The sequence below is a fragment of the Grampus griseus genome (assembly GCF_964374135.1).
Source record: "Grampus griseus genome assembly, chromosome: 14".
Taxonomy (NCBI): domain Eukaryota; kingdom Metazoa; phylum Chordata; class Mammalia; order Artiodactyla; family Delphinidae; genus Grampus; species Grampus griseus.
Window position 1 is genome coordinate 23,172,865 of NC_139008.1, and position 26,400 is coordinate 23,199,264.

Here is a 26,400-nt window from a genome sequence, read left to right on the forward strand (position 1 = left end):
ATGCCAAGCCCTGAGGATTCATAAATGGAAGTAATAATCGTAGTAATAACAATAACAACGATACACCCTTTGAAGTAGGCACTGCTAGTAACCATATTTTATAAATTAGGAAGCTGAAGTTTAGAGAGGTTAAGTAACTGGTCCAAGCTCACACAGCTTATAAATGACTCCTGGGATTTGAACCCAGGTTTACCTCACTCCAGAGCCTAAGCTCTTAATCCAGTAGGCAGGGCCTTGATTTGGGTCATGCTTTCTACCTGGGTGTTTTGGCCTTTGAAGAATGTTCTGATGCTTTCATTTGGAAACTTAAATCGGCTGAAGTCACCAAGGGAGAGATGGATGCGAGAAAGCTCAGAGGAGCTTGTTCTTCTTCCAGAAAATAGGTTAGGCAGTGGTTTCCTAGCGTATAGCCCAGTAAAGACAACGTAGGGGTAATGGAATGGGTCACGGGTACTGGACTGAGTTCTGACACCCCCGTCTGACTGGCCACCTGCCCCCAGACACCCTAACAGGACACCAAGTGTCCCTGGTGCTCAGTGCCCTCGGCTCACAAGATGTTCCAGCTGCTGCAGTCACAGGAACTTGATGCCCCTTCCCGAGGCTGTAGCTTTCTAGAATGTTAAGGAGGATGCCTGTTACTGTACCCCTCTCCCCGTCCCCACCTGATTTCTCCTTCAAGTCTTTTTTCCCTCAATGGAAATATTTATTTTTAATATATAGGAAAAATACATATGCTTGTAAAATTCAAGCAAATATCTCCTGTTGTGGTGTGTATATATTCAGTACCTGTTTAAACCCCTGTAGAGAATACTTTTCGAATTCTTTCAAATCATCACATTGTACGCTCTTACGTAGCTTACCATTTTATTTGTCAATTATACCTCAGTAAATCTAAAAAAAGAGAGAAATTTACAGTAAAATGTTTAAAAAAATACTAAAAAAAAAACTTAAACAAGATCATACAGTACAGAGTTTTGGAATCTACCCTTTTCATTTCACAGTGCCATGTAGGATATAAAGCTTTTCTAAGGGCTATGTGATTTTCCATTGTGTAGATGCACTTTAACCTTTAAGGAACCCCTTGGGTAGCTACTTAGGTTGCTTTCAGTTATTCCCTGTTATTAACAACTGTAGCAGTAAATATCCATATACTTATTTTTTGACCCATTTTTAAAATTTTGGTCTATACTGCTGACTACTCTAGAAAGATTATACCGATTTACATCCTATAATACATGACTGTGCTCATTTATCCTCAAGGAAGCTGTGCTCTTAATTTTTCCTCTTTCTTCCTCTCCCCTTAGATAAGTCTTCTTTACACCTGCAGACCCTCTCCGAGGCAGTTCAGAGCATCTAATTCTAATTTCTTCTTCCTGTTGGTGTTACTGATTGGGCTGTGCTTGGCAATAATACCTCTGACAATCAGCATTGCACGGTAAATATGACTTTGTCTTCTAGAACATTCCCTCCTTGACATGTCCGGCTTTTATGTTAAAGGCTTCATTGCATTCTTTATTGGCTTTCCTCGTAGTGCTCCACCCGCAGAGGTCAGTAAGTCACTCCTGGCTCAGCCAGGCCCACCTTTGTTTCGGAATATCTTGGGTCACTTCTGAGCTTGGGCTTGCAGGGTTCTCACTGTGTTTGAGAGTGTCGGTTGGCTCTATTCTACCCAGATCCCTTTTCCTAGTATCTCTCTTCTCGTCCCCTTTGGGATTGTTTCTTTGTTTCTGATTATGAAGTTAATACATGGTCACTGAGAAGACTTGGAGTGTCTTCTGTTGCCAAGCACTGTGCTAGCTGCTAGGGGTATAAAGACAATTCAGACATGGCACAAGGAATGTAGTGTCTAGTGTGGAATTTGGAAAAAGCAGAAATGCTCAGTCCTGAGGATGGGAAGTTGAGGGTTCAAATCCCAGTGATGCCACCCCCTAGTGTTCTAACCATTTATACCAGAGGCTGGAAAGAGAGTAAATGATTTAGGTTTTCTGGGCCATATGGTTTCTATAGCAACTATTCAGCTCAACTGTTTACATATCATCTGTGTTGCAGCCACAGATGATATATAAACTAACAGGCATGACTGTGTTCCAGTAAAACTTCATTTATAAAAATTAGGCTTGGGACTTCCCTGGTGGTGCAGTGGGTAAGACTCTGCACGCCCAATGCAGGGGGCCCAGGTGCAATCCCTGGTCAGGGAACTAGATCCCACATGCATGCCTCAGCTAAGGAGCCCACGTGTGGCAACAAAGACCAGGTGCAACTAAATAAATATGAAAAAAAACCAAAAATAGGCTGTGGGCCAGATTTGGCCTGTGGGCTATAGTTTGCCAACCCTTGACTTACAGTCTCATGGAATTCCATTTCTTCATCTTTATTGTATTTTATCTTATTTTTTTCCATTTCTTAATCTTTAAATGAAAAGTCTAGAACTTTGAATTCCTCTCTCAGGTTTTATTATTTTTTAAACTAAACTGAGTCTATATATTTTTATTGTAATAGTGGTATGTTACATATATTGAAAAATTCAAGCAGTACAGAAAAGGGTATAAATTAAAGAGAAAATACTGCTCCCCATTCCCACCTCTTAGTCCTACTCTAAGAGGTGACCACTGTTAACATTTTATGAACCCTTCCAGAAAGTTATTATGAAAAATGTATCTTTAATGCATCTGGAATAATACTGTTTGGCAGCTTAATTCTTTTTTTCAGTTTATATTGTGCCCTTTTCCAGGCCAGCATATAGAGAGCTCTCATTCTTTTAAAGTAATTTTTAGCTTTGATTTTTTTAATGAGAAATACATTCACATGGAACAGAACTCAAAAAGTACAAAAGAGGGCTTCCCTGGTGGCGCAGTGGTTGAGAATCCGCCCGCCGATGCAGGGGACACGGGTTCGTGCCCCGGTCCGGGAAGATCCCACATGCCGCGGAGCGGCTGGGCCCGTGAGCCACGGCCGCTGAGCCTGCACGTCCGGAGCCTGTGCTCCGCAACGGGAGAGGCCACACCAGTGAGAGGCCCGCGTACCAAATAAAAAAAAAAAAGTATAAAAGAGTATATGGCGGAAGTTCATTCTCCAATTCTATTTCCTAACTACTTAGTTTCTGTCTAAGACAGTCATATCTGTATGTGTTTGTCTCTCTCTCAGTGGTTCTTTATTCTGTTGTATGAATGGATCATAAATTGTTCATCCATTTCCTTAAACAACATTTAGGTTGTTTCCAGGAATCTATTTTTATCCCTAAAATAGAGCTGCAGTGGAATATTTCCTACACAGAACTTTATGATAAGAATGTAGGCAATTCCTGTAAGCCTTAATTTAATTTTTTCCATTGTAATTTTATTTTTCCCTGCTTTTTATTTTGAAAAATTTTAATCTATAGAAAAGTTGAAAAAAACAACAATGAAAATTTATATACCCTTTTCCTGGCTGTCCCAGCTGTTAACATTCTGCTACGTTTGTTTTCTCTCTGTATATACATACATTTTTTGTGTGTGTGATGATGAACCATTTGAAATTAAGCTGTAGGCATCATGACATTTCATTCCTAAATACTTGAACATGCAGTTCCTAAAAATAAGGACATTCTCCGTTCTACATATCCACAATAACATTATCACACGTAAGAAAATTAATGCCAATATCATATTCCTGCCATTTTCAAATTTCTCCAGTCCCAAGATAATCTTTTATAGCTTTATTTTTTAAATGAAGATCTTTCAAGTTTTGCTCATTACTTTTGGTTGCGATGTCTCCTTAGTCTTTGATTCTTCAGTTTCCTCACCACTAAATTAAGAGACTGAAGGGCAGACTCCCCACATTCTGGAGTTGTCTGATTGCTTTCTCACAGTGTCATTTAACTTGACCTTCTTCTTCTTTTTTAAATTTCTGGTGCTCAATTTATTGTTGTTCTAAAATATCACCAGAGTAGCTATCTTCAAGTAACAGGTTCTTTTTTCTTTTTGAAGTATAGTTGATTTACGATGTTGTGTTAGTTTCAGGTGTACAGCAAAGTGATTCAGCCGTATATATATGGCTTTTTCTTTTTCACATTCTTTTCCCTTTTAGATTATTACAAAATATTGAGTATAGTTCCCTGTGCTATACAGTAGGTCTTTGTTGGTTATCTGTTTTACATATAGTAGTGTGTATCCCAAACTCCTAATTTATCCCTACCCACCGGCCTTCGCCTTTGGTAACCATAAGTTAGTTTTCTATGTCTGTGGGTCTATTTCTGTATTGTAAATAAGTTCATTTGTATCTTTTTTTTAGATTCCACATATAAGCAATATCATATGATATTTGTCTTTCTCTGTCTGGCTTACTTCACTTAGTATGATAATCTCTAGGTCCATCCATGTTGCTGCAAATCGCATTATTTCATTCTTTTTTATGGCTGAGTAATATTCCACTCTGTGTGTGTGTGTGTGTGTGTGTGTGTGTGTGTGTGTGCGCTTCCTATCCATTCATCTGTTGATGTATACTTAGATTGCTTCCACGTCCTGGCTACTGTAAATAGTACTGCTATGGACATGGGTATGCATGTATCTTTTTGAATTAGAGTTTGCTCCAGGTGTATGCCCAGGAGTGGGATTGCAGGATCATATGGTAACTCTTATTTTTAAACTTGACCTTCTGTCCTGAATTTCCTATAAACTGGAAGTCAGGTCTAGAGACTTGATGAGATTTCAGGGTAAGCATTTTTGACCAGAATATTCCAGAAGGCCCATGAGGTCAGGCGGATCCTTGTGGGTCACTGTTAACAAAGCTTTGTGGGTACGCAGAGGAGGGATGCTCAGCCTGTGCTGCAGGCCTGGCCCTGAGCCCCGTGCTCTGTGTCCTGGTAGCATCCCTTCCTCCAAAGCCTGTGGGCCCTTCACCAACTTCAACACCACCTGGGAGGTGGTCCCCAAGATGGTGAGCACCTTCCCCAGCTCGCTGCAGTCTCTGGTCCATGGCATCACGTCGGAAGCCTTCGCAGTGCCTTTCTTCATGATCCTCTGGTGAGTGAGAACCACCTGGATTCTGCAGGTATTTTCCACTGTGGCTGGTGGGCTCCTCTCCGCTGGAAAATGGAGCTCACCCGCGCCTCTTGATATGGTACCAAACCTCTCTGAGCCACACTTTTCCATCTCTAAGATGTCAAAATAAGACCAGTAGTAATTCTTTCAGAGGGTCACTGAGCAGGTTCAGGGAGATCCCACTTGTAATTAGCCAGAAGCCTGAGTTATAAAATATAACCCAAGAAATGTTGCCTATTATTATATTACTGATTATTCACAAAATTAGTTGCTCTTTGGAAAAGGAACTGGTAACTGGGCTGAGAGAAGAGCACCAGACTAGAAGCATGCACTTGAACCCTGGCTCTACCACTTACAAGCTGTGTGGCCTCAGGTCATCACATACCCTCTCTGAGCCTCGATTTCCTCACCTGGAAAATGGGAATAAGAATGGCACACACCTCGTAGGGCTGTGAGAAGAAGGACACATGGTGAAGTGCTTAGCAGAGGACCTGGCCTTTAGTGAAGGCTCGATAAATGACAAGTGTTGGGTGCAGGGGCGACGAGGGATTTTGTGCAGTGATTCACTTTGAGTGTAATTCTAATCACAAATATCTGTTGAGGACTTACTTTGTACTAGGCATTGTTCTGATTACAGCCCATTCTCATTATTCATAAATTCCGTAATTTTTTTCTGTATTGCAAATGTGCTTACTAGCTAAAATATTTTTGTAACCCCAAAATCAGTACTAATGGTGTTGTTTTTGGTGATTATTTGTAGACATGCATAGAGTAGTAAAAAATTTGAGTTGCCTGATGCACAGTGTCTCAGTGCCTTTGGGCTGCCATAGTGAAATATCATAGACTGGGTGGCCCAACAACAGAAGTTTATTTCTTACGGTTCTGGAGGCTGGAAGTCCAAGATCAAAGTGCCAGCATGGTCGGATGAAGAGCCTCGTCCTGCTTACAGACTTCTTGTATTCTCATATGGCAGAAGGGACTAGGGTGCTCTCTGGAGTCCCTTTTATAAGGGCACTAATCCCATTTGTGAGGGCTCCTCATGACCTAATCACCTCCCAAAGGCCCCACGTTCTAATACCATCACCTTGGGATTAGGATTTTGCAACATATGAATTTGAGGGGGACACAAATATTCAAACCATAGCTCAGACTGTAACTTAAGTGTCCTTTTTGTGATCCATTTAGTGCGATGTTTCTTGCATTTTGTGCTTTTGGTTGGTGATTTCACTGTTCACGCATAGAGCTGAAGTGCTGTCTGGGGTTCCTAAGTGCAAGAAGGCTGGGATGGGTTTTATGAAGAACATATGTGTGTTAGATAAGCTTCATTCAGGCACGTGTCATGGTGCTGTTGGCTGTGAGTTCAGTGATATTAAATAAGGTGTCTTGAAACAGAAACAGGATTATGTATTAATAACCTTCTCTCTCAAGAAACATAAAACACAGTATTGATCAGTTGACAAGAATGTTGTGACCAGGGGCATAAAGGAACCTATTCTGTATTTCCCCCCGGGGCACTGGTTCAGTGTTCCTGGAGACTATAGAACAGAAGAGAAGTACCACAAATCACTGGAACTGATTGTAGCTTACATGTATTAACTCATGCAATCAGCACAGTTATCCTACGATATAGATATTATTAGAGGAAAACCCCACCATAATGCAAGAAAGGGGTTAAAGAATTCATTTGTTAAAGGCAGGATACCTTTGATATTCATAAAATGATGTGGGGTTGCAGCCAGTTAGCCTGGAATTGCAAGGATCTCAGAGTCCAGCGGTTCCATCCTAATCGATTCACCCCAGCTGTGGTTTGGCCGGCACCATCTGGTGGTGGTTACCTGATCTGGCTTCCACATCTTTGGGGGTCATTCTTGTCCTTGGCCATGAGGACTTCCAGAAGAGAAGACTGACATCACTGATTCCCATGGCCCTCAGCCCTCTCTGGGGAGACTGGACAGGCAGCCACCTCCCCTGCACAGAAAACAGGAACCAATTGCCAGTCGCTTTTATTCAAAATTGTATTATCTTAGGCTTGTTATCACTGGATTTTCCTCTATTATCCCCATTTTATAGATGAGGAAACTGAGGCCAGGGAGGTTCCACAGTGATCACCCACAGCCAGTTCTTTCTGTGCTGAGCTGGCCTTCTGGCCCATCTCCTCCTCTCTCCCCTCTCATGTGTGTGCCAGGGGAGCCTCAGCAGCGTTTAATATTAACTCTAGAAAGCAAGGCAGGAATCAGTCTCTGCTGCCACTGCCCAATAAAACCCCTCTGCCTGTTTCATTTTTTCTTTTCTTTTTGTTGGAGTATAGTTGGTTTACAATGTTGTGCTAGTTTCAGATGTATACCTCTGGCTGTTTCTGATGCCCTCTGCTTGGGAGACGTGAGGGTTTTCTTTCTTTTTTTCTAACAAAAGTAAAACTGTTCCAGGCGAAGTGTGTCGGGTTGTTTTCCAGTGGCCTTCAGATGGTACAAACTCCCTAGTGACCTCTCGCCTTTTGTTGCAGTCTCGTCATGTTCTACTTCATCGCCCTAGCAGGAGCGCATAAGCGGGTGGTTGTCCAGCTCCGAGAGCAGCTGTCCCTGGTAAGGAAGCACCGATCCCAGGGACAAGGCTGGGACATTTACCCAGGACACTGAAAGGAATGGGGAGCTCTTCCCAGGGAGAGGGTGGGATTTCCCATCACCACTCCCCCAGAACCCTGCCTTCAGGCTCGGCCTCCTCCAGCCCCATTCATTCCCTGACTCATCCATTCCCTCAACATTTGTATCCTCATACTGTGCTGGGATACACAGGTGAAGAAGAGAGACAAGGCTGCTTAGTAGTTAAAGAAAAGAGATAAATTCCAATTGCGATAACTGGTATGATGATGATACAGAGAGGTAGTTAGAGTGGCGGGTGGACCGTCTGCTGCTGAGATGGTGGCCACGGAAGGCCTCTTTGGAGGCGGCGATGGTGGAGCTGAGACTCGAATGATGAGAGGCGCCAATTATGGGAGGTCTTGGGCATGAGAGTAACAGGCAGAGGGTGCATTGAGGAGTGAGCTGGGCACTGCTGGGCCCAGGGGGAAGGGCGGTGTGGCTGGAGGGTGCAGGATGATGGGGAGAGGCAAGGCGATGCTAGAGTCACAGCATAGCTGGGGTCACAGCATCACCTGAGGGCTCTGGTGGGAAGTTTGGGTTTAATTCTGAGTGTGATGGGAAGCCATTGGAGGGTGGTAAGTAAAAGTCTGATGTTCATTTTTAAAGGAACATTTTTACAAGGCCGCTTTGTGGACCAGGGGCTGGGGAGGGAGGAAGAGTGAAAGAGGCAATTTGGAGGTCATTGCCATGGTCCAGTGGTTATTACCTACCAAGTCTGATAGGTAATTTCTTAGGTCGAAATAATGATATTTGTTTCCAAATATATTGAATGTGCTCTTGAACCTGTCTGTGTTTTTAGGAAAGTCGTGACAAGCGTTATCTAATCCAGAAACTAACAGAAGCCCAGAGGGATATGAGGAACCGGCTAGACTGACGGGGAGATGCTGCAGTGTGCGGTTTACAGGCTGGCCTGGTGACCTGCCAGCCTACACCATCTACCTGACGTTTTAGCAGAAATTTTTAAATATATTTTTCTGGAATTTGGGCCTTTCCTGCAAGTGGTTCCATACGTGCAGCTCCAGTGCCTGTGTTTACATAACCCAGCCCCTGTTTAATGCTTTAGGGACTTAGAAAAGTAGGTTTGCCTGAGGCCCAGCAGCTCAGGCTCAACCAAAACGCTGAAGCCATTGAAGGTTTTCAACCAAAATTGCGGAGAGACCATTTATAGTTCTACAAGCTTATTTGTATTGTCTTTTAAAGTTAACTGTAGAGGTCATCTATCCATGAGCCTGGGTTAGTTCTTTGGAGCCAGGTTCTGGGGGTTTAGGCTGAGAGGTGTTCCTTAAGAAGTAGTGACTCTCTAGGATGGTTCTGTAGACTTAGAATGGAGACTCGATTTTTTTGAAATGGAGAAACCCTTGAATTGTGATGTTTGGACCAGATGGTGGGAGCATGAAGAGGATGGTTATGTAATTTCAGCTACATGAGAATATGTAATATGAGAATAATATTCTAGTAGAGAAAAGCCCTTCCTGCTGTGCGAATGAACAAGGCCCCGAGTGCCCTGGATTGAGCCCTATGAAGAGGGGAACAGCGGCAGGATGGCAGCCAGGATTTCGTAGCTTCCTGGGCATTTTGCCACAGCTTTGTTACTCAGGGCAAACTGCCTTTAAGGGCCTGGATAGCCACAAAACTTCCGTCCCTCTAGTCCTGGGTTTGGGGACTTGGCAGAGTGCCATCCGTATGGAGAGGCAAAGTTTGTCTCTCAGTCTTCCAAAAGCCGTTTCCCTTCCTGCACTGAGGTCTCTCAATCACACTTCATGGTTCGGAGCCAGGCTGGAAAGGACCGTTGAGTCTTTGAGTGTTTCGGCATGTGGGTTGCAGCATCAGGCCAGCCTGTGCCGGTGGACCAAACTAGACTGAATGCGGGCGTCTTAAATGTACGTATTCATATTTGTAAGGGCTGTTGTTTCTCTTGTGCTTAAAATTTTTAATTTTATTTTACAAAACATGCAGAGTATCTCTTCAGATTTCCGTTACCATAAAAACCGTCTGCGATAAATACCTCATCACTGAAACTGATAGCTTTAAACCTTTTAATATAAGCCTAGATTATGGTTTTTTTTTTTTTTTTAGATTATGGTTTAATGTAAGCAGTTTTCATTCTAATACCTTCAGAATCTTTTTCAAAGTACTGTAGTTTTGTAACGACCGTGTGTACCTTCCTTCTATGGTTTTCCTTCCTTTCACTGGCTCTAAACCTTTCCTGGGGGTAGCCTGGAATTTAAAGGTGGGTGCAGGTTTTAGAAAGCTGCTGCTGTGAAGTATATTTCCCCCCCTCCCCCCATTACTCAAAAATGATTGACTCCTTGCTCTGAGAAGCAAAACAAGCTCACCATAGTTAACATACTTCTGTGTACTTGTCCCTTTGCCAAAGTTTTTTTTTCCTGCTCTTCTACAGGTAGTATTAACACGGGATATTTTTATACCTATAAAACTGATGAGGTTTTCTTTTCTTATCTTGTTAAGGTTTATGAATTTTTAAGTCTAATAACTAGTATCATGGAATTTTGAGCAAACGGAAGTTCATTCCATCCTCACTTTTAAAAAATTCTAAATTGTTGGCATTTTTGCCTAGAGAATTTATATGTATAACATTCTTGCCTTCACCATGCTTCTGAAAACAGTCAAGTTTTCTGTGGTGTGTGTGTGTGTGTGTGTGTGTGTGTGTGTGAGATGGAAGCTCTGTTTTCTTTCCCTATTATTATACTGAAATATGCTAATATATTCATTTTAGTTAAATGCTGCTAATTTGCATACTTCTTACTTGAATGTTTTTATATATTTTGATAACTTTAATAACTGCAGATGACGTCTGTATAATTGTTAAAGTGCAGCTCTCGCTAACAAATGTGCATTACAACTACTGATTAAACTATGTCTTGAAGGTTTTAAAATGTGATTCTGTGTATTTGAATTCTTGGAGGCGTCTTGTTAGCAGTCAGGTGATCATGAAAGCTGTAACAGTTTGTAAAGTTGCTCTTTACCTTTTCCTAGAATCAGAAGAAAGAAGTGTTCAATTATAGAAAATCATCAAATGAGTGCTTTTAAGACTTGCTTTTAAGCCAAGGAGGGATGTGTGTGTGTGTGTGTGTGTGTGTGTGTGTGTGTGTTTTGTTTTGGTTTTTTTTTTTGCGGTACGCGGGCCTCTCACTGTTGTGGCCTCTCCCGTTGTGGGGCACAGGCTCCAGACGCGCAGGCTCAGCGGCCATGGCTCACGGGCCCAGCCGCTCCGCGGCATGTGGGATCTTCCCGGACCGGGGCACGAACCCGTGTCCCCTGCATCGGCAGGCGGACTCTCAACCACTGCGCCAGCAGGGAAGCCCTGTGTGTGTGTTTTAAACTTAAAAGACATAAAGTTATTTCAAGACTCCCCATCCCACCTCCAGAGGGAAGCACTGCTAATAATGCTTATTTTATTCTCCCAGAAATTTATATATTCAAGCAGATATGTATCTGTAGTTGTATGTGTGATATTTATTTATTTATGAGCTTTTCCATTTTTTCTCCTTAATAACATCTTGAAGATCTTTATATGGAGAGTAGCTACTCATTCTTTTTAATGACTACATGGTATTCTTCCATTGTGTCAGTGTATACTTTCATAATCATTCACCAATACTGGATACTTAGTTTTCAGTCACTCCCTCCTCCCATCCGCCTGCCCCGGACCCCACACACACCTCATTACAAGTACTCGGAGCTGGAATTTTGAAAGTACATGCAAACATTTCTCTTTTCTCTGTTCTGTCCCATTGGCTTCAGGTTCTTGTTCTTTATCAAGGTGGCCTTGCACTTTCTGGCAATCACAAAATATTCTAATTCCAGCAAAGAGAAGAATCCAGTTTGGCAAGTCTTTAGTTTGCATTAACTCTTAAGTTAGCAAAGTAAATTCTTGCAGCTACATATCTGATTGTATATACCCACTTGAGTAAGTATTGGAGAAGAAAGGAATTAATTTCCTGGGATGGCACTGCAAGGTCTGATCCCTAGGAAGATAGAACTTCTGAATGTGTCTTCTTTATATAGGGTGTTGCTTTATTAGTAAATTCCATTTGGTGTATTGTCTTTCCAATGCATGGGATGTGCTGGGGACATAGAATGGCTTTGTACTTTGTGTAATTTTGTACAGGTGTCTTTACCACTGTGAGATAAAGATCCCTTATCTTTAAAATGGAAAAATAGGGCTTCCCTGGTGGCACAGTGGCTGAGAGTCCGCCTGCCGATGCAGGGGACATGGGTTCGTGCCCCGGTCTGGGAAGATCCCACATGCCGCGGAGCGGCTGGGCCCGTGAGCCATGGCCGCTGAGCCTGCACGTCCGGAGCCTGTGCTCCGCAACGGGAGAGGCCACAGCAGTGAGAGGCCCGCCTACCGCAAAAAAAAAAAAAAAAAAAAGGAAAAATAATATAGGCATTCACTTCTATTTTTGAGGATTGAATTAGGGAATAATAAGCCTTTTCTTTATGAAATTTTGTATTCTCATTACAAAAATACTTGTTTATTATAGAAAATAAAGGGAACGTTGAAAGCTACAGAGAAAACAAAAGTAAAAATCATGTATGAGCAATATGTGTGGACATCCACTGTTAGTCTTGGCAAATTCCCTTTAAGGTAGAAAGAACAGAGGGAGGGAGGGAGGATGAAAAGAAGAGAAAGAAAAAAATTGGTATTCTCATTTCTTTTTCATAAGTGTTTTCTCATTTTATCCAAAGTTCTTTATAAGCATTTCAGTAGGTTACATAACATCATACAGATGGATCACAATTTTTTTTTAAGTTTTTGGCCGCACCCCACGGCATGTGGGATCTTAGTTCCCCAACCAGGGATCGAACCCACACCTCCTGCATTGGAAGGCAGTGTCTTACCACTGGGCCACTGGGGAAGTCCCCACATTTTTTTTAACATTCCCTTGCTGCTTAACATTTTGTTTTCAAATGTCCCTGACAATAAATGAGACACACAAATCTTTTTTTTTTTTTTTTTTTTTTTTTTGCTGTACGCGAGCCTCTCACTGTTGTGGCCTCTCCCCCTCTCCCGTTGCGGAGCACAGGCTCCGGACGCGCAGGCTCAGCGGCCATGGCTCACGGGCCCAGCCGCTCCGCGGCATGTGGGATCTTCCCGGACCGGGGCACGAACCCGTGTCCCCTGCATCGGCAGGCGGACTCTCAACCACTGCGCCACCAGGGAAGCCCGAGACACACAAATCTTTGTCAATATATATATATATTTTTCTTTTGAAACAGAGACCTGGAAATGGGATTACGGCCAAGATTTTAAGGCTTTTGAGAGCTAGATTTATACTCAGGAGCTTTACATGAGAATGTTACAACACCCTCACTTTCACCAACTCTTTGGATTTAAAAAGGTATATAATAGTCAATCATAATTTTAAATTATTGCAGTGTGTTAATTTGAAAACAATTAGCAACATTATTTTTACAATGGCAGTGTATCTTAAATATTTTATAGTAACGGGTAATTGAAACACAAAAGACCCTGAATAGCCAAAGCAATCTTTTATTTATTTATTTATTTATGGCTGCGTTGGGCCTTCATTGCTGTGCGTGGGCTTTCTCTAGTTGTGGTGAGTGGCGGCTACTCTTCGCTGCAGTGCGCGGGCTTCTCATTGCATTGGCTTCTCGTTGTGGAGCACAGGCTCTAGGCGTGTGGGCTTCAGTGGTTGCAGCGCGCGGGCTCAGTAGTTGTGGCTCGCAGGCTCTAGAGCGCAGGCTCAGTAGTTGTGGCGCATGGGCTTAGTTGCTCCATGGCATGTGAGATCTTCCCAGATCAGGGCTTGAACCCGTGTCCCCTGCATTGGTAGGAGGATTCTTAACCACTGCACCACCAGGGAAGCCCATAGCCAAAGAAATCTTGAGAAAGAAAAACGGAGTTGGAGGAATCAGGGTCCCCGACTTCAAACTATACTACAAAGCTACAGTAATCAAGACTGTATGGTGCTGGCACAAATACAGAAATATAGATCAATGGTACAGGATAGAAAGCCCAGAGATAAACCCACACACATATGGTCACCTAATTTATGACAAAGGAGGCAAGAACATACAATGGAGCAAAGATAGCCTCTTCAGTAAGTGGTGCTGGGAAAATAGGATAGCTACATGTAAAAGAATGAAATTAGAACACTCCCTAACACCATACACAAAAATAAACTCAAAATGGATTAAAGACCTAAATGTAAGACAGGACACTGTAAAATTCTTAGAGGAAAACATAGGAAAAACACTCTTTGACATAAACCACAGCAAGATCTTTTTTGAACCACCTCCTCGAGTAATAAAAATAAACAAATGGGACCTAATAAAACTTAAAAGCTTTTGCACAGCAAAGGAAACCATAAACAAGATGAAAAGACAACCCTCAGAATGGGAGAAAATATTTGCAAATGAAACAACGGACAAAGGATTAATCTCCAAAATATACAAACAGCTCATGGAGCTCAATATCAAAACAAACAATCCAATTAAAAAATGGGCGGAAGACCTAAAGAGACATTTCACCAAAAAAGACACACAGATGGCCAAAAGGCACATGAAAAGATGCTCAACATCACTAATCATTAGAGAAATGCAAATCAAAACTACAATGAGGTATCACCTCACACCAGTCAGAATGGCCATTATCAAAAAATCTAGAAATAGGGCTTCCCTGGTGGCGCAGTGGTTAAGAATCCGCCTGCCAATGCAGGGGACACGGGTTCGAGCCCTGGTCCGGGAAGATCCCACATGCCGCAGGGCAACTGGGCCCATGAGCCACAACTACTGAGCCTGCGTGTCTGGAGCCTGTGCTCCGCAACGAGAGGCCGCGACAGTGAGAGGTCCGCGCACCGCGATGAAGAGTGGGCCCTGCTCACCGCAACTAGAGAAAGCCCTCACACAGAAACGAAGACCCAACACAGCCAAAAATAAATAAATAAAAATTTATATTAAAAAAATCTAGAAATAATAAATACTAGAGAGGGTGTGGTGAAAAGGGAACTTTCCTGCACTGTTGGTGGGGATGTACGTTGATACAACCACTATGGAGAACAGTATGGAGGTTCCTTAAAATACTAAAAATAGAACTACCATATGACCCAGCAATCCCACTATTGAGCATGTACCCTGAGAAAACCATAAATCCAAAAGAGACATGTACCACAATGTTCACTGTAGCACTATTTACAATAGCCAGGACATGGAAGTAATCTAAATGTCCATCAACAGATGAATGGATAAAGATGCGGCACATATATTACTCAGCCATAAAAAGAAACAAAATTGAGTTATTTGTAATGAGGTAGATGGACCTAGAGTCTGTCATACAGAGTGAAGTAAGTTAGAAAGAAAAACAAATACCGTATACTAACGCATATGTATGGAATTAAAAAAAAATGGTGGTGATGAACCTAGTGGCAGGGCAGGAATAAAGACACAGACATAGAGAATGGACTTGAGGACGGGGGGGGGGGCTGGGGGAGGGGGAAGCTGGGGTGAAGTGAGAGTAGCGTCGACACATATACCCTTCCAAACGTAAGATAGCTAGTGGGAAGCAGCTGCATAGCACAGGGAGATCAGCTCAGTGATTTGCGACGACCTAGAGGGGTGGAATAGGGAGGGTGGGAGGGAGGGGATATGGGGATATATATATGCATATGGCTGATTCACTTTGTTGTACAACAGAAATTAACACAGCATTGTGAAGCAATTATACTCCAATAAAGAGGTATATATATATATATATATATATATGTATATTCCAAGGGTGTAAAGTAAAAAATGAAAGCCCCCTTCTCACTATCCCAACCCCTTGAAGTTACCATTATTAAACGTTTTGCCGTACATCCTTTCAGGTATGCACCTTTGATTTTTTGCCCTCATATACATTACACATTCGAAAAATTATTTCTGTTCCATAGATTCCTAGAAGTAGGACTGTTGTATCAGTGGATATGCATTTTTTAAAGTGTCCAAATTTTTTTTTCTTAAGACTTTATTTTTTTACAGCAGTTTTAGGTTCACAGCAAAATTGAGGAAGGTACAGAGATTTCCCATATACCCCCTGCCTCCACACATGCACCGACTCCCCCACCAGAGTGATACATTTGTTACAATTGATGAGTCTACATTGTCAGATTGGATATAGACTTAAAAGTAAGAAATATGTTGCTAAACCTTCCCTTCCCAACCCTCCCCTTAAGAAACCAATTTGCGCCAATGTACGTTCTCACTAACAGTAAAGTGGAAATAATAATAGCAATAATAAATGTTCTCCGTAGAAAAACTAAAAATAGAGAAAAGGAGTAGGAAGAAATTTAGTATGTCAACCCCAATTCCTAGAGATAACACTAATGACCATGTGGTGAATTTCAGAATGTAATTTCTACTATTTTAAAGTGGTTACAAATAGAGAAAAATCTCCTATATTGGTAAAGCATAAAACACAATGGCTATGCCAGTAAACAATTCCTTCATGGTCCTCCTTCCCAGGAACTGAGTAGAGTAATCTTTACCCCGTCGGGATCTTTGAAAGAACAATTTAGCATTCTCATCTCCATGGCAACCCTTTACCCGGTCGGTCTGAGTGATTGATAGTGATCTCATCCAATAGAATCTTTTCATTTGACGTTTCCAACCAATCGAGTGGAAGCAGGTGGCCCAGGGCGTTTCCACCGAGGCAAGAGCGGGTCTTATCTGCCTTACGTCGGCCGTGCGTCATCAGTCTGCGACAAGGGCACGGTTGCTCTGTTCAAGAAGTGGTTCCGCTGTTGCCGCGGCAATGAGCTGCACCCGGGCGGCGGCGGCTTGCTGTCTGTGGCAGCTGCGCACGGGCGCCCCGAGGTCCCTCTCAGGTAAAGGGGGAGCATTACCGTGGCCCCGCCCCGTGCCGGCGAGCCAGGGAATTTTCTCCTGAGGCTTGGGTCGGAGAGGTCACGGGGAAGACGTTCACTACGTCACAGGGCTGCGACGGAGCGCGACTGAGCGGCTGGAAAAGCGGGGCTAGGCCAGTAGTGCGCCGCGGGTCCGCTGGGCGGGAAGTGGGGTGGTTTTCCGCAGTAACCGTCTGGAGCGCCGGTTCCGGGTCGGCGCATTGGGGATGACCTAATTGCGCACCTGTTACGTGACGTCACTGCAGGTGTGGTCGGCGTTCCGGACTGAGGACAGTTGGCGACCTTAAAAGTTTAGTGTCCCGGGGACGGGGGGGTGGGGGTGTCCTCCTCGTAGCCTTTGCTCAGGGCCTCGTAGGTAGTCCTATGACCAGCAGCGTCCGCTTGCCCCCGACACCTCCACTCCTCACCCCGGAGCTTGTTAGAAACGCGGATTCTCAGGTCCCTCCCCTGACCTACTGGATCGCTATGTCAGTATTTTAACAAGACCTTCGAATGATTCGTGTGCATTTGCAAGTTTGAGAGGCACCAGGGTATTAGAAGGAGTATCGAATTGGGAGTAGGGAAACTTAGGCCTGGATCCTGGCTCCTCCTTTCCTCATTTCATCCGAGCTGCCTCAGAAAATTGTGAGGTCATTTTCTCAAAGTTAAATCATTCGTGTACCACCTTGACGACTTTTGCCTTATAGCAATACCACTTGTATTTTGATTACTAAAGGTTTTTTTTTCCCCCTAAACCGTGTCCCATTTTAAATTAAGTAATGTCACGGAAACTAGATCCTTATGGTAAACAGAAAACCAGTATCGCCTGTCCCAAGAAAAGTAATCATAAAAAATAAATACGCTGAAAACAAGAAGTTATTGTGTTAGATACTGTTGCCTACCAAGGCTTGAACCCAAGATCATCTTTCTTTCTGGTAAGAAAGGGAGGTTAGCAAGTGTTAGGAAGACGTTTAAGATGTGTCAGCTGTAAACTGAGACCATCTCCTTGATGAAGACAAAAAAATTGGAAGAGAATAACTCTTGCTGAAAAACATGGGTGTTATTTAATGCATGTTCATAGCCACTTAAGGTCTTCCTATAAACCACATGAAACCTCCTAGGTACCATCATAGGTATGTGTTTCACATTTTGGGAAAACATGAATATAAAATGATGCATTTGAGAGCTTCTAGCACTGGGCCTCAATTTTATATATTATTTCTCAGTTTTATTTTAAAGTGTGTGACAGTGCAGGCAAAACTCAGGACTGTTGAACATGATTTTTAATGCTCCTTAGTTGAGCCAATACGAGAATAAGAATCATTGTTTTTCATTTAAAGCGTTACTTTGCTTCCTGTATCTCATTTTACCTTCATGATAACTCATTAAGAAAGGTTTTATTATTGCGTGTTTTCCCTTGAAAAGGAAATAACCTGATCATTCCCAATTTTATATGTAAGAAATGGCAATTCTGAATTGTCTAAGGTCTGTGTTAGAGACAGGATATGTATTTTCTGGCTCTAGCTCTGTGCCCCATCTGTGATCCATACTGTAGAAATATGTTGCTAAATCTTCCCTTCCCAACCCTCCCCTTAAGAAACCAATTTGCACCAATGTACGTTCTCACTAACAGTAAAGTGGAAATAATAATAGCAATAATGTTCTCTGTAGAAAAACTAAAAACAGAGAAAAGGAATAGGAAGAAATTTAGTATGTCAACCCCAATACCTAGAGATAACACTAATGACCATGTGGTGAATTTCAGAATGTAATTTCTACTATTTTAAAGTGGTTACAAATAGAGAAAAATCTCCTATATTGGTAAAGGAGATTTTTAGAAATAATGTTTTGCCAATCTGTGATCCATACTGTACTTTTTTTTTCCTTTTCCATTATGGTTTATTACAGGATATTGAATATAGTTCCTTGTGCTATATAGTAGGACCTTGTTGTTTATTTTATATATAGTAGTTTGTATCTGCTAATCCCAAACTCCTAATTTATCCCGCCCCCACCCCCTTTCCCCTTTGGTCACCATAAGTTTGTTTTCTATGTCTGTGAGTCTTTCTTAAGTTCATTTGTTAATTTCTTAATAATTTCACATTTTAGATTCCACATATAAGTGATATCATATGGTATGTGTCTTTCTCTGTCTTACATCACTTAGTATGATAATCTCTAGGTCCATCCATGTTGCTACAGATGGCATTATTTCACTCTTTTATGGCTGAAGAGTATTCCATTGTGTGTGTGTGTGTGTGTGTGTGTGTGTGTGTGTGTGTATAGGTAGATAGACCACATCTTCTTTATCCATTCATCTGTCGATGGGCATTTAGGTTGCTTCCATGTCTTGGCTATTGTAAATAGCGCTGCTGTGAACATTGGGGTGCATGTATCTTTTCGAATTAGAGTTTTGTCCAGATATATGCCCAGGAGTGGGATTGCTGGATCATATGGCAACTCTGTTTTTAGTTTTTTGAGGAACCTCCATATTGTTCTCCATAGTGGCCGCACCAGTTTACATTCCCACCAACAGTGTAGGAGGGTTCCCTTTTCTCCACACCCTTTCCAGCATTTGTTATTTGTAGACTTTTTTTTTTTTTTTTGTGGTACGCGGGCCTCTCACTGTTGTGGCCTCTTCTGTTGCGGAGCACAGGCTCCAGACGCACAGGCTCAGCAGCCATGGCTCACAGGCCTAGCCGCTTCGCGGCATGTGGGATCTTCCCGGACCGGGGCACGAACCCGTGTCCCCCGCATCGGCAGGCGGACTCTCAACCACTGCGCCACCAGGGAAGCCCATTTGTACACTTTTTAATGGCCATTCTGACGGGTGTACGGTGGTACCTCATTGTAGTTTTGATTTGCATTTTTCTAATTAGCAATGTTGAGCACCTTTTCATGTGTCTGTTGGCCATCTGTTTGTCTTCTTTGGAGAAATGTCTGTTTAAGTCTTCTGCCCATTTTTTGATTGGGTTGTTTGTTTTTTTGTTATTGAGCTGTATGAACTGTTGTGTATTTTGGAAATTAAGCCCTTGTGGGTTGCATCGTTTGCAAATATTTTCTCCCAGTCCGTAGGTTGTCTTTTCATTTTGTTTATGGTTTCCTTTGCTGTGCAAAAGCTTATAAGTTTGATTAGGTCCCATTGTTTATTTTTGCTTTTATTTCTATTGCCTTGGGAGACTGACCTAAGAAAACGTTGGTGTGATTTATGTCTGAGAATGTTTTGCCTATGTTCTCTTCTAGGAGTTTTATGGTGTCATGTCTTAATATGTAAGTTTTTAAGCCAGTTTGAGTTGGTTTTTGTGTATGGTGTAAGGGTGTGTTCTAAATGCATTGATTTACATTTGGCTGTCCAGCTTTCCCAACACCACTTGCTGAAGAGACTGTCTTTTCTCCATTGTATATTAATTGGCAAAGATTAATTGGCCATAGATGTGTGGGTTTATTTCTGGGCTCTCTATTCTATTCCATTGATCCATATGTCTGTTTTTGTGCCAGTACCACACTGTTTTGATTACTGTAGCCTTGTAATATTGTCTGAAGTCTGGGAGGGTTATGCCACCAGCTTTGTCCTTTTTCCTCAGGATTGCTTTGGCAATTCTGGGTCGTTTATGGTTCCATATAAATTTTAGGATTATTCGTTCTAGTTCTGTGAAAATGGCCGTGGGTAATTTGATAGGGATCACATTAAGTCTGTAGATTGTTCTGGGTAGTTTGGCCATTTAAATAATATTAATTTTTCCAATCCAGGAGTATCCATCCCATACTTTTTAAAGAGACCTTGCAGAGATTATGAAAAGATAGAAATAGCAAATATTACAATACCCCACCCTCCACACATACTCCCAAAAAGCATTTATTAGGTGCCTGAATCTGGAAGAGTGTTGCAGTGCTAGGGAAAATTCAAGTATGTTTTTAATAGAAATATAATTCTAGCCATCAGAAGTTAGATGTGCGTTTGAACTCACCCTCATCCTATGCACTCAGCCCCTTGCTATTTCTCAGTAAGTGGTTTCTTAAAAATGAGTATTGAGGGATTTCCCAATGGTCCAATGGTTAGAACTTGGTGCTTTCACTGCCGAGGGCCTGGGTTCAATCCCTGGTCGGGGAACTAAGATCCCGCAAGCCATGGGGAGCGGCCAAAAAAAAGAGTATTGAGTTGTCTTTAAAGTTCTTTCCCATTAACACGTTTCTGGATGGGAATAACAAAATAAAAGAACAAGCAAACAAGATTACTTTAAAAAATAGAGTCATCTCATCGTTTTCAATTTTAATTGGGCCCCATCTTTCTATAAGGAGGCCAGACTGATGGAAGCACCAGTCCTTGGACTTGGAGGCAAAAACTTGAGACAGGTTACCTTGACTTTGTCAAATGTCTCAAATTATTCTCCACATAAAAACATGGCCACGGACCACAGTGACCCACTGTCTGATGGCACAGATGTGAGTGGTACCTTACACCTGGCAGAACTTGGACTCCATCCAGTTTCTTGAGTCAAATATGCTCGGTGAGATGGAGCAGGTTATATGTGGAAGACTGGATCACAGCTGGGTCACCATGCTTCGGACCCCTAATATCCACTGCTCCTTTGTTTAGTCATTTAAAATCCCCTGCCTGAAAAGTTCAAATGCAGAACCCCCTCATATTTCATCAGGCCTACCCCATCACTGTGTCCAAAGCACTCAAGCCTTTTTTAATGGAAAAACAAACAAACAAACTATAGATGTATCCAAAATGAAACTTTCTGCACATTGTGTAGGTGTTCAAGTTAGCCTAAATGAAAAGAAGTATCTATTAAACACACAGTAGTCATACATAAGAGCCTTGAAACACATCTCAAGATGATATCAATACAGGTCAAAGTTCACATTCCAAACTAAATGGTCTCTCTGAGTCTCTATTTCCATATCTTCAAAATGAGTTGATAACACCTTATACATCTAAACATGTTACAAAACTCTTCTCTTAGGGGAGAGAACTTTGGGACTGCCCTAATGTAAGCCTCAGAGATTACAGTCAAGGTGTTACTGTTTGGAGATTTTTTTAAAAGACAAAATCTAATCTATCCTGAAGAATTTATATTTTGAAAGCAGGAAGAGTTCAGTTGAATTAAGTACCATAATGAGATGAAACCTAAGCTCTAAGGCTAAATTCTCAAAGTCAGATGCCCACGGGTGCAGATATTTTTAGGCGAAATTAAATCTACAGTTCATAACCTTGGCTGCAGAGAGGATTTGCGTACAGAACTTTTCAAAAACATCTGTGTCCCCTCCCAGAGATCAACGGGGGAGGAGCATCCGTGCTTTTGAGAGCTCCCTAGGGGTTCTGTGCAGCCAGGGTTGGGAACAGAGCAAGCTGGCACGAGCGGGTGGACTGGAGAACCATGCCCGTCTAGAGGCAGCTACCACGTTAACTGCCTGGTGAGAAGACAGGATCAGTATTTCTAGATCATCATACACTTAGATTGAAGCCAGAGTCCAGATCTTTAGTTAAAATCTTCTATGTTTTAAATATTGGTAACTAATTTACTTCAAAAAGCAAAACAAAAACCATTGCAGGTTAAACAGAATACACCCGTGGGCGTACCCCACCTATGGGGAGCTTATTTGTGACCTTTGCTCTAAGGTGCCTCTTTCTTCTGTCTATGAAGGAAACAACTCAGTTTTACCCGAGAGTAATGGAGAATAAACACTTGCGTTGCAGCTTATGGAAGAAGCAGCAGTGTCAGATTTTGCAGTTCGGGAGTGACCTTAGACAGTATCAGTCGGGCAGCTGTGGATCGAATAATCCGGGTGGATCATGCAGGTGAATATGGAGCGAACCGCATCTACGCAGGGCAGATGGCCATGCTGGGTCGGACGAGCGTCGGGCCGGTCATTCAGGTGGGCGCCTCTTTATCTGAGTAATGAATCGCATTGGGTCATGCCTTCTCAAGGGAGATACTGTTGTCCCCAGGCAAGCAAGAATTGGTTGTGCGGGTGGGGATGGAGGAGTAAAAAGCATATTATTATTTTTTTATCAAGCACATACATTTCGTACATAAACACATACAGTATATCTGTAGTATTAAAATGTCTTGGTGGGGGGCGGTGCGGGCGATTAAAAAAGGGCTGAGAGTCAGCGTTAAGTAAAAGCGCCAGTTGTGAGACGTTGTGGTCCCGCCATAGTGGAGACCAGTGGAGACATTTTATATTGAGGGGCAGACGGTCGGGCCTGGGCTTTATAGTCACACAGACTATAAAGGTTCACATTCCAGCTCTCTCCCGGTGTGACCTGGGGGAAGTCACATGACCTCTCCATTTCCATATCTGCAAAATGAGCTGTTAACACCTCATTAGGTTTTGGTGAAGAATAAATGAGCTGGTGTAGAGCGGCTAATACCATGCCTGGCATGTAATAGACACTTAGCACATGTTAAATTGCCTGCTCTGAGCCTTTGGGCAAGTTACTTAACCTCTCTGTGCCTCACTTTCTTCGTCTGTAAAATGAGGATAATAACAGTTCGTCCTTCACAAAGCAGTTGTGCAGATTAAGTTAATTACGTATGTAAAGCTATTTGACAGTACTTGGCTATAGGACATACTCTTAAGTGTTAGCTCTTATAATCATTCTCCCTTTTTTCTTTGATGTAAATGATACATTTCTGGCTCTCTGAAAGGAACTTATATAAAATGTAATATTCTGCCCTTCTGATTTTGAAATGGGCTACACATCTCATTTCTTTTGGGTGCGCACTGTTGTCCTTGAATAGGCGCGTTGTGGGTCGGAGGAGCTTCTTCTGACACCATGGTTTGGGGTCCGCTTCTCTGGAATTAAGATTACAGATGCTTCTTTTGGTTTGCTGTCACTCTCTTCTCCGTAGCCTGATGTTTAGGGTTTTTCTTCGACGATTCAAGGGGAATGGGAGAAATAGCAGTTCTCATCATTTTGCCCGTTTTGCTTCCTTTACCGCACATGAACAGGGCATTAGTTTCCTTGCTATATAGCAGGCGGTCTCTGTGGAATGCTTGCATGTCTTTGTTTTTATGTTTCTTACAGAAAATGTGGGATCAAGAAAAGGACCATTTGAAAAAGTTCAATGAGTTGATGGTTGCATTCAGGGTGCGGCCAACCATTCTGATGCCCTTTTGGAATGTGCTGGGCTTTGCACTGGGTATGTGTCTGTCCAGAAGAGCCTGTGTGAGCTTAGGGATCTGGGGTGATTGAATCATTAAATAACCACTTCTACAATTCTTGCTGTGTCCTCTTACAACCTTTTAATTTACTTAATATTTTTCTGAAGTTAAATTGACTTTTTTTTTGCTTACATTTATTTAAGATAGAATCTTAAAATCAGAACTTTTATAAATAGAAGGTACAGTGAAAATAAATACAACAGAGAGGAAAAATGCTAGAGCAATTCAGTTGTAGCCAGATGGTGTTCCCCGATGAAGGTTCTAAACCTGAGATCTGCTCACTCTTGAAAAGGGAGTCAGGGAATTCCCTGGCGGTCCAGTGGTTGGGACTCGGCGCTTTCACTGCCTGGGTTCAATCCCTGGTTGGGGAACTAAGATCCCGCAAGCCACGAGACACGGCCAAAAAAAGAAGGGTGGCGGGGGGAATCAGTGGTATAGAGGAACCCAAAACACACTCACCCTCAGTGAAGACTCACTCCTGCCATAATCGGAAGGTTAGAAAAAGCACTGAAAAAAGAACATTCTTACTGTGTGATTCAGGGTTTAACACTGTGATCTGGTACCACCTAAAACTATGGTTTTCAAGGGGGGCAAGTTGCTCCTGAGGATGCTTGGCAACATCTAAAGACATTTTTGGTTGTCACAACTGGGGATGCCACTGGCACCTAGTGGGTAAAGGCCAAGAGTGCTGCTAAACAGCCCACAGTGTTCAGGACATTCCCCCGCAACAAGGAATTATCCAGCCCCAGAGTCCAGGGTGCCAAGGTGACAAACCCTGGCCTCAGCTGATCTCCATCCCCAGTGGTATCAGCCCCATCCTTTGCCTTCTGGGTCTGACAATTCCAGGTGCGGGAACTGCCCTGCTTGGGAAGGAGGGCGCAATGGCCTGCACAGTTGCTGTGGAAGAGTCCATAGCACACCACTACAACAACCAGATCAGGATGCTGATGGAGAAGGAGCCTGAAAAGTATGAAGAGCTTCTTCAGGTATTTGACTGGCTGTGGAAGGGGCTGCTGCGGGGGGAAGGGCAGATATGCAGTTTGGTAAGAGGAACAAAATAGTGTTAGGGAATTGCGATGCCTCAGAAACCTAGGGCAGCACCTCATTTTAAAAGCAAGCAAACTGAGGCAGCTGAAGCCGTATGTCCTGTCACGTGCTTGGGCAGAGCTGGGACTGAAACCTGTGTTTCCTGAGCCCAGACCTGTATTCTCTCTGCTTCCGGATCATTGATAGATTCTGAGCAAATGCCATGAGTACAAACCCTTCAGATTAAATAAATAAATATCCTCAGAAATTTTCTACAGCAAATAAGGGAACTGTTTAATTTTTTTTGAAGCTAAGTCAGTGGCCAACCACCTGTTTCTGTAAATAAAGTTTTGTTGGAACACAGCTGCACCCATCTGTCTACATGTCCATGGCTGCTGTCCCCTCTACGATGGAAGAGTTGAGTTGTTGTGACAGGGACCTTACAGCCCCAAAAGCTTGAAGTACTGACTCTGGCCCTTTGTAGGAAAAGTTTGCCTACCTGTGTCTTAGATGATAATATGAGGCTTTAGTCTCCAAAATAAGTCAGAACAGCAGGGAGCTGGTAGGCTGACTTGCTTCTATTTCTTTTTCCTTAATCAGGTGATAAGGAAATTTCGGGATGAAGAGCTTGAGCACCATGACATAGGCCTCGAACACGACGCAGAACTGGTGGGGAACCCCTTTTACTGTTTGCTTGTGGTGACCTTATTTGGAAGGATGAGGGATGGGAAGGTTTCTGTTCCCAGAAAGATACAAAGTGGCTGTCAGACAAAGAGAACCAATACATTGCTTGACAGAGAGCCAGCAAATGGCTTTCTCCCAACTGGGAATCTTATTTCTTGCTTCTCTTCCTTATCCTTTTACCCAGCATTTTCTCCCTCTCAGCTGAGAAACCAGTTGGGTCAAACGTTTTGGATGCAGCAGAGGCATTCCAATCTTTTGAATAGGTTTTTTTTTTCCCCCAATTAAAATAAATTGTTTCTTAGATCTTATTACTTATCCAGAGAAGTCCCAACCCTGCCATGCCAGGCCAGTACCTTACAACTGAAGGTGAACATAGAGCAGGTTTCTTTGGGTTGCTTATTGTTGTTGTTTTTAACAGGCTCCAGCGTACGCTGTTCTGAAGAGCGTTATCCAGGCTGGATGCAGCGTGGCAATATATTTATCAGAAAGACTGTAAAGTATGTCCACTTTTCCTTGTGTATAAACGATGATAGTAATTTAACAGTGACAATAGCAGAAAAGGAAACGTACAGTTACTGTTCTGTGAATTTGTTAATAAACTGCGAGAGGTTTTTTTGTTAATAAAATTCTCCAGTGTTGATTTTTTTTTTTTTTTTTTTTTTTTTGCGGTATGCGGGCCTCTCACCGTTGTGGCCTTTCCTGTTGCGGAGCACAGGCTCCGAACGCACAGGCCCAGCAGCCATGGCTCACAGGCCCAGCCGCTCCGCAGCATGTGGGATCTTCCCGGACTGGGGCACGAACCCGTGTCCCCTGCATTGGCAGGCGGACTCTCAACCACTGCGCCACCAGGGAAGCCCCTCCAGTGTTGATTTTTCTCTGTGCTGCTTTATGGCCATACGGCTGACAGTTCACCAGGTGCATTCAGATTATAGCAAAATAAGCTGGTCCTTGTTTGGTCTGTAGTTAATTTTTTCATAAAGTATTAAGAAT

At 42.7% G+C, this 26,400-nt stretch overlaps 2 protein-coding genes across 2 annotated transcripts in view; both read left to right on the forward strand.

Moving 5' to 3' along the window:
* The window catches only part of TMC7 (transmembrane channel like 7), a 50,376-nt gene extending 39,862 nt beyond the window's left edge, over positions 1–10,514 (forward strand). The window contains exons 13-16 of the mRNA XM_082669569.1: positions 1,305–1,435; positions 4,845–5,000; positions 7,522–7,600; positions 8,457–10,514. Coding sequence (XP_082525695.1) covers positions 1,305–1,435; positions 4,845–5,000; positions 7,522–7,600; positions 8,457–8,531 — 441 coding nt within the window. The 3' untranslated portion in view covers positions 8,532–10,514. The remainder of the gene's footprint in view (positions 1–1,304; positions 1,436–4,844; positions 5,001–7,521; positions 7,601–8,456) is intronic.
* Positions 10,515–16,387: 5,873 nt separating this feature from the next.
* Positions 16,388–26,030, forward strand: COQ7 (coenzyme Q7, hydroxylase). Its single transcript, XM_082670805.1, has 6 exons — positions 16,388–16,506; positions 22,229–22,407; positions 23,564–23,678; positions 24,547–24,686; positions 25,327–25,395; positions 25,829–26,030. Exons 1-6 carry the CDS (start codon positions 16,434–16,436, stop codon positions 25,904–25,906), a joined length of 654 nt encoding a protein of 217 aa, XP_082526931.1. The 5' UTR covers positions 16,388–16,433; the 3' UTR covers positions 25,907–26,030.
* Positions 26,031–26,400: the final 370 nt, after the last annotated feature.

Coding starts and splice junctions, on each gene's coding strand:
- COQ7 (XM_082670805.1), top strand. CDS start 16,434: ATGAGCTGCACCCGGGCGGCGGCGGCTTGCTGTCTGTGGCAGCTGCGC. Junction 22,408..23,563: donor GCGTCGGGCCGGTCATTCAG/GTGGGCGCCTCT, acceptor TGTTTCTTACAG/AAAATGTGGGATCAAGAAAA. Junction 24,687..25,326: donor AGTATGAAGAGCTTCTTCAG/GTATTTGACTGG, acceptor TTCCTTAATCAG/GTGATAAGGAAATTTCGGGA.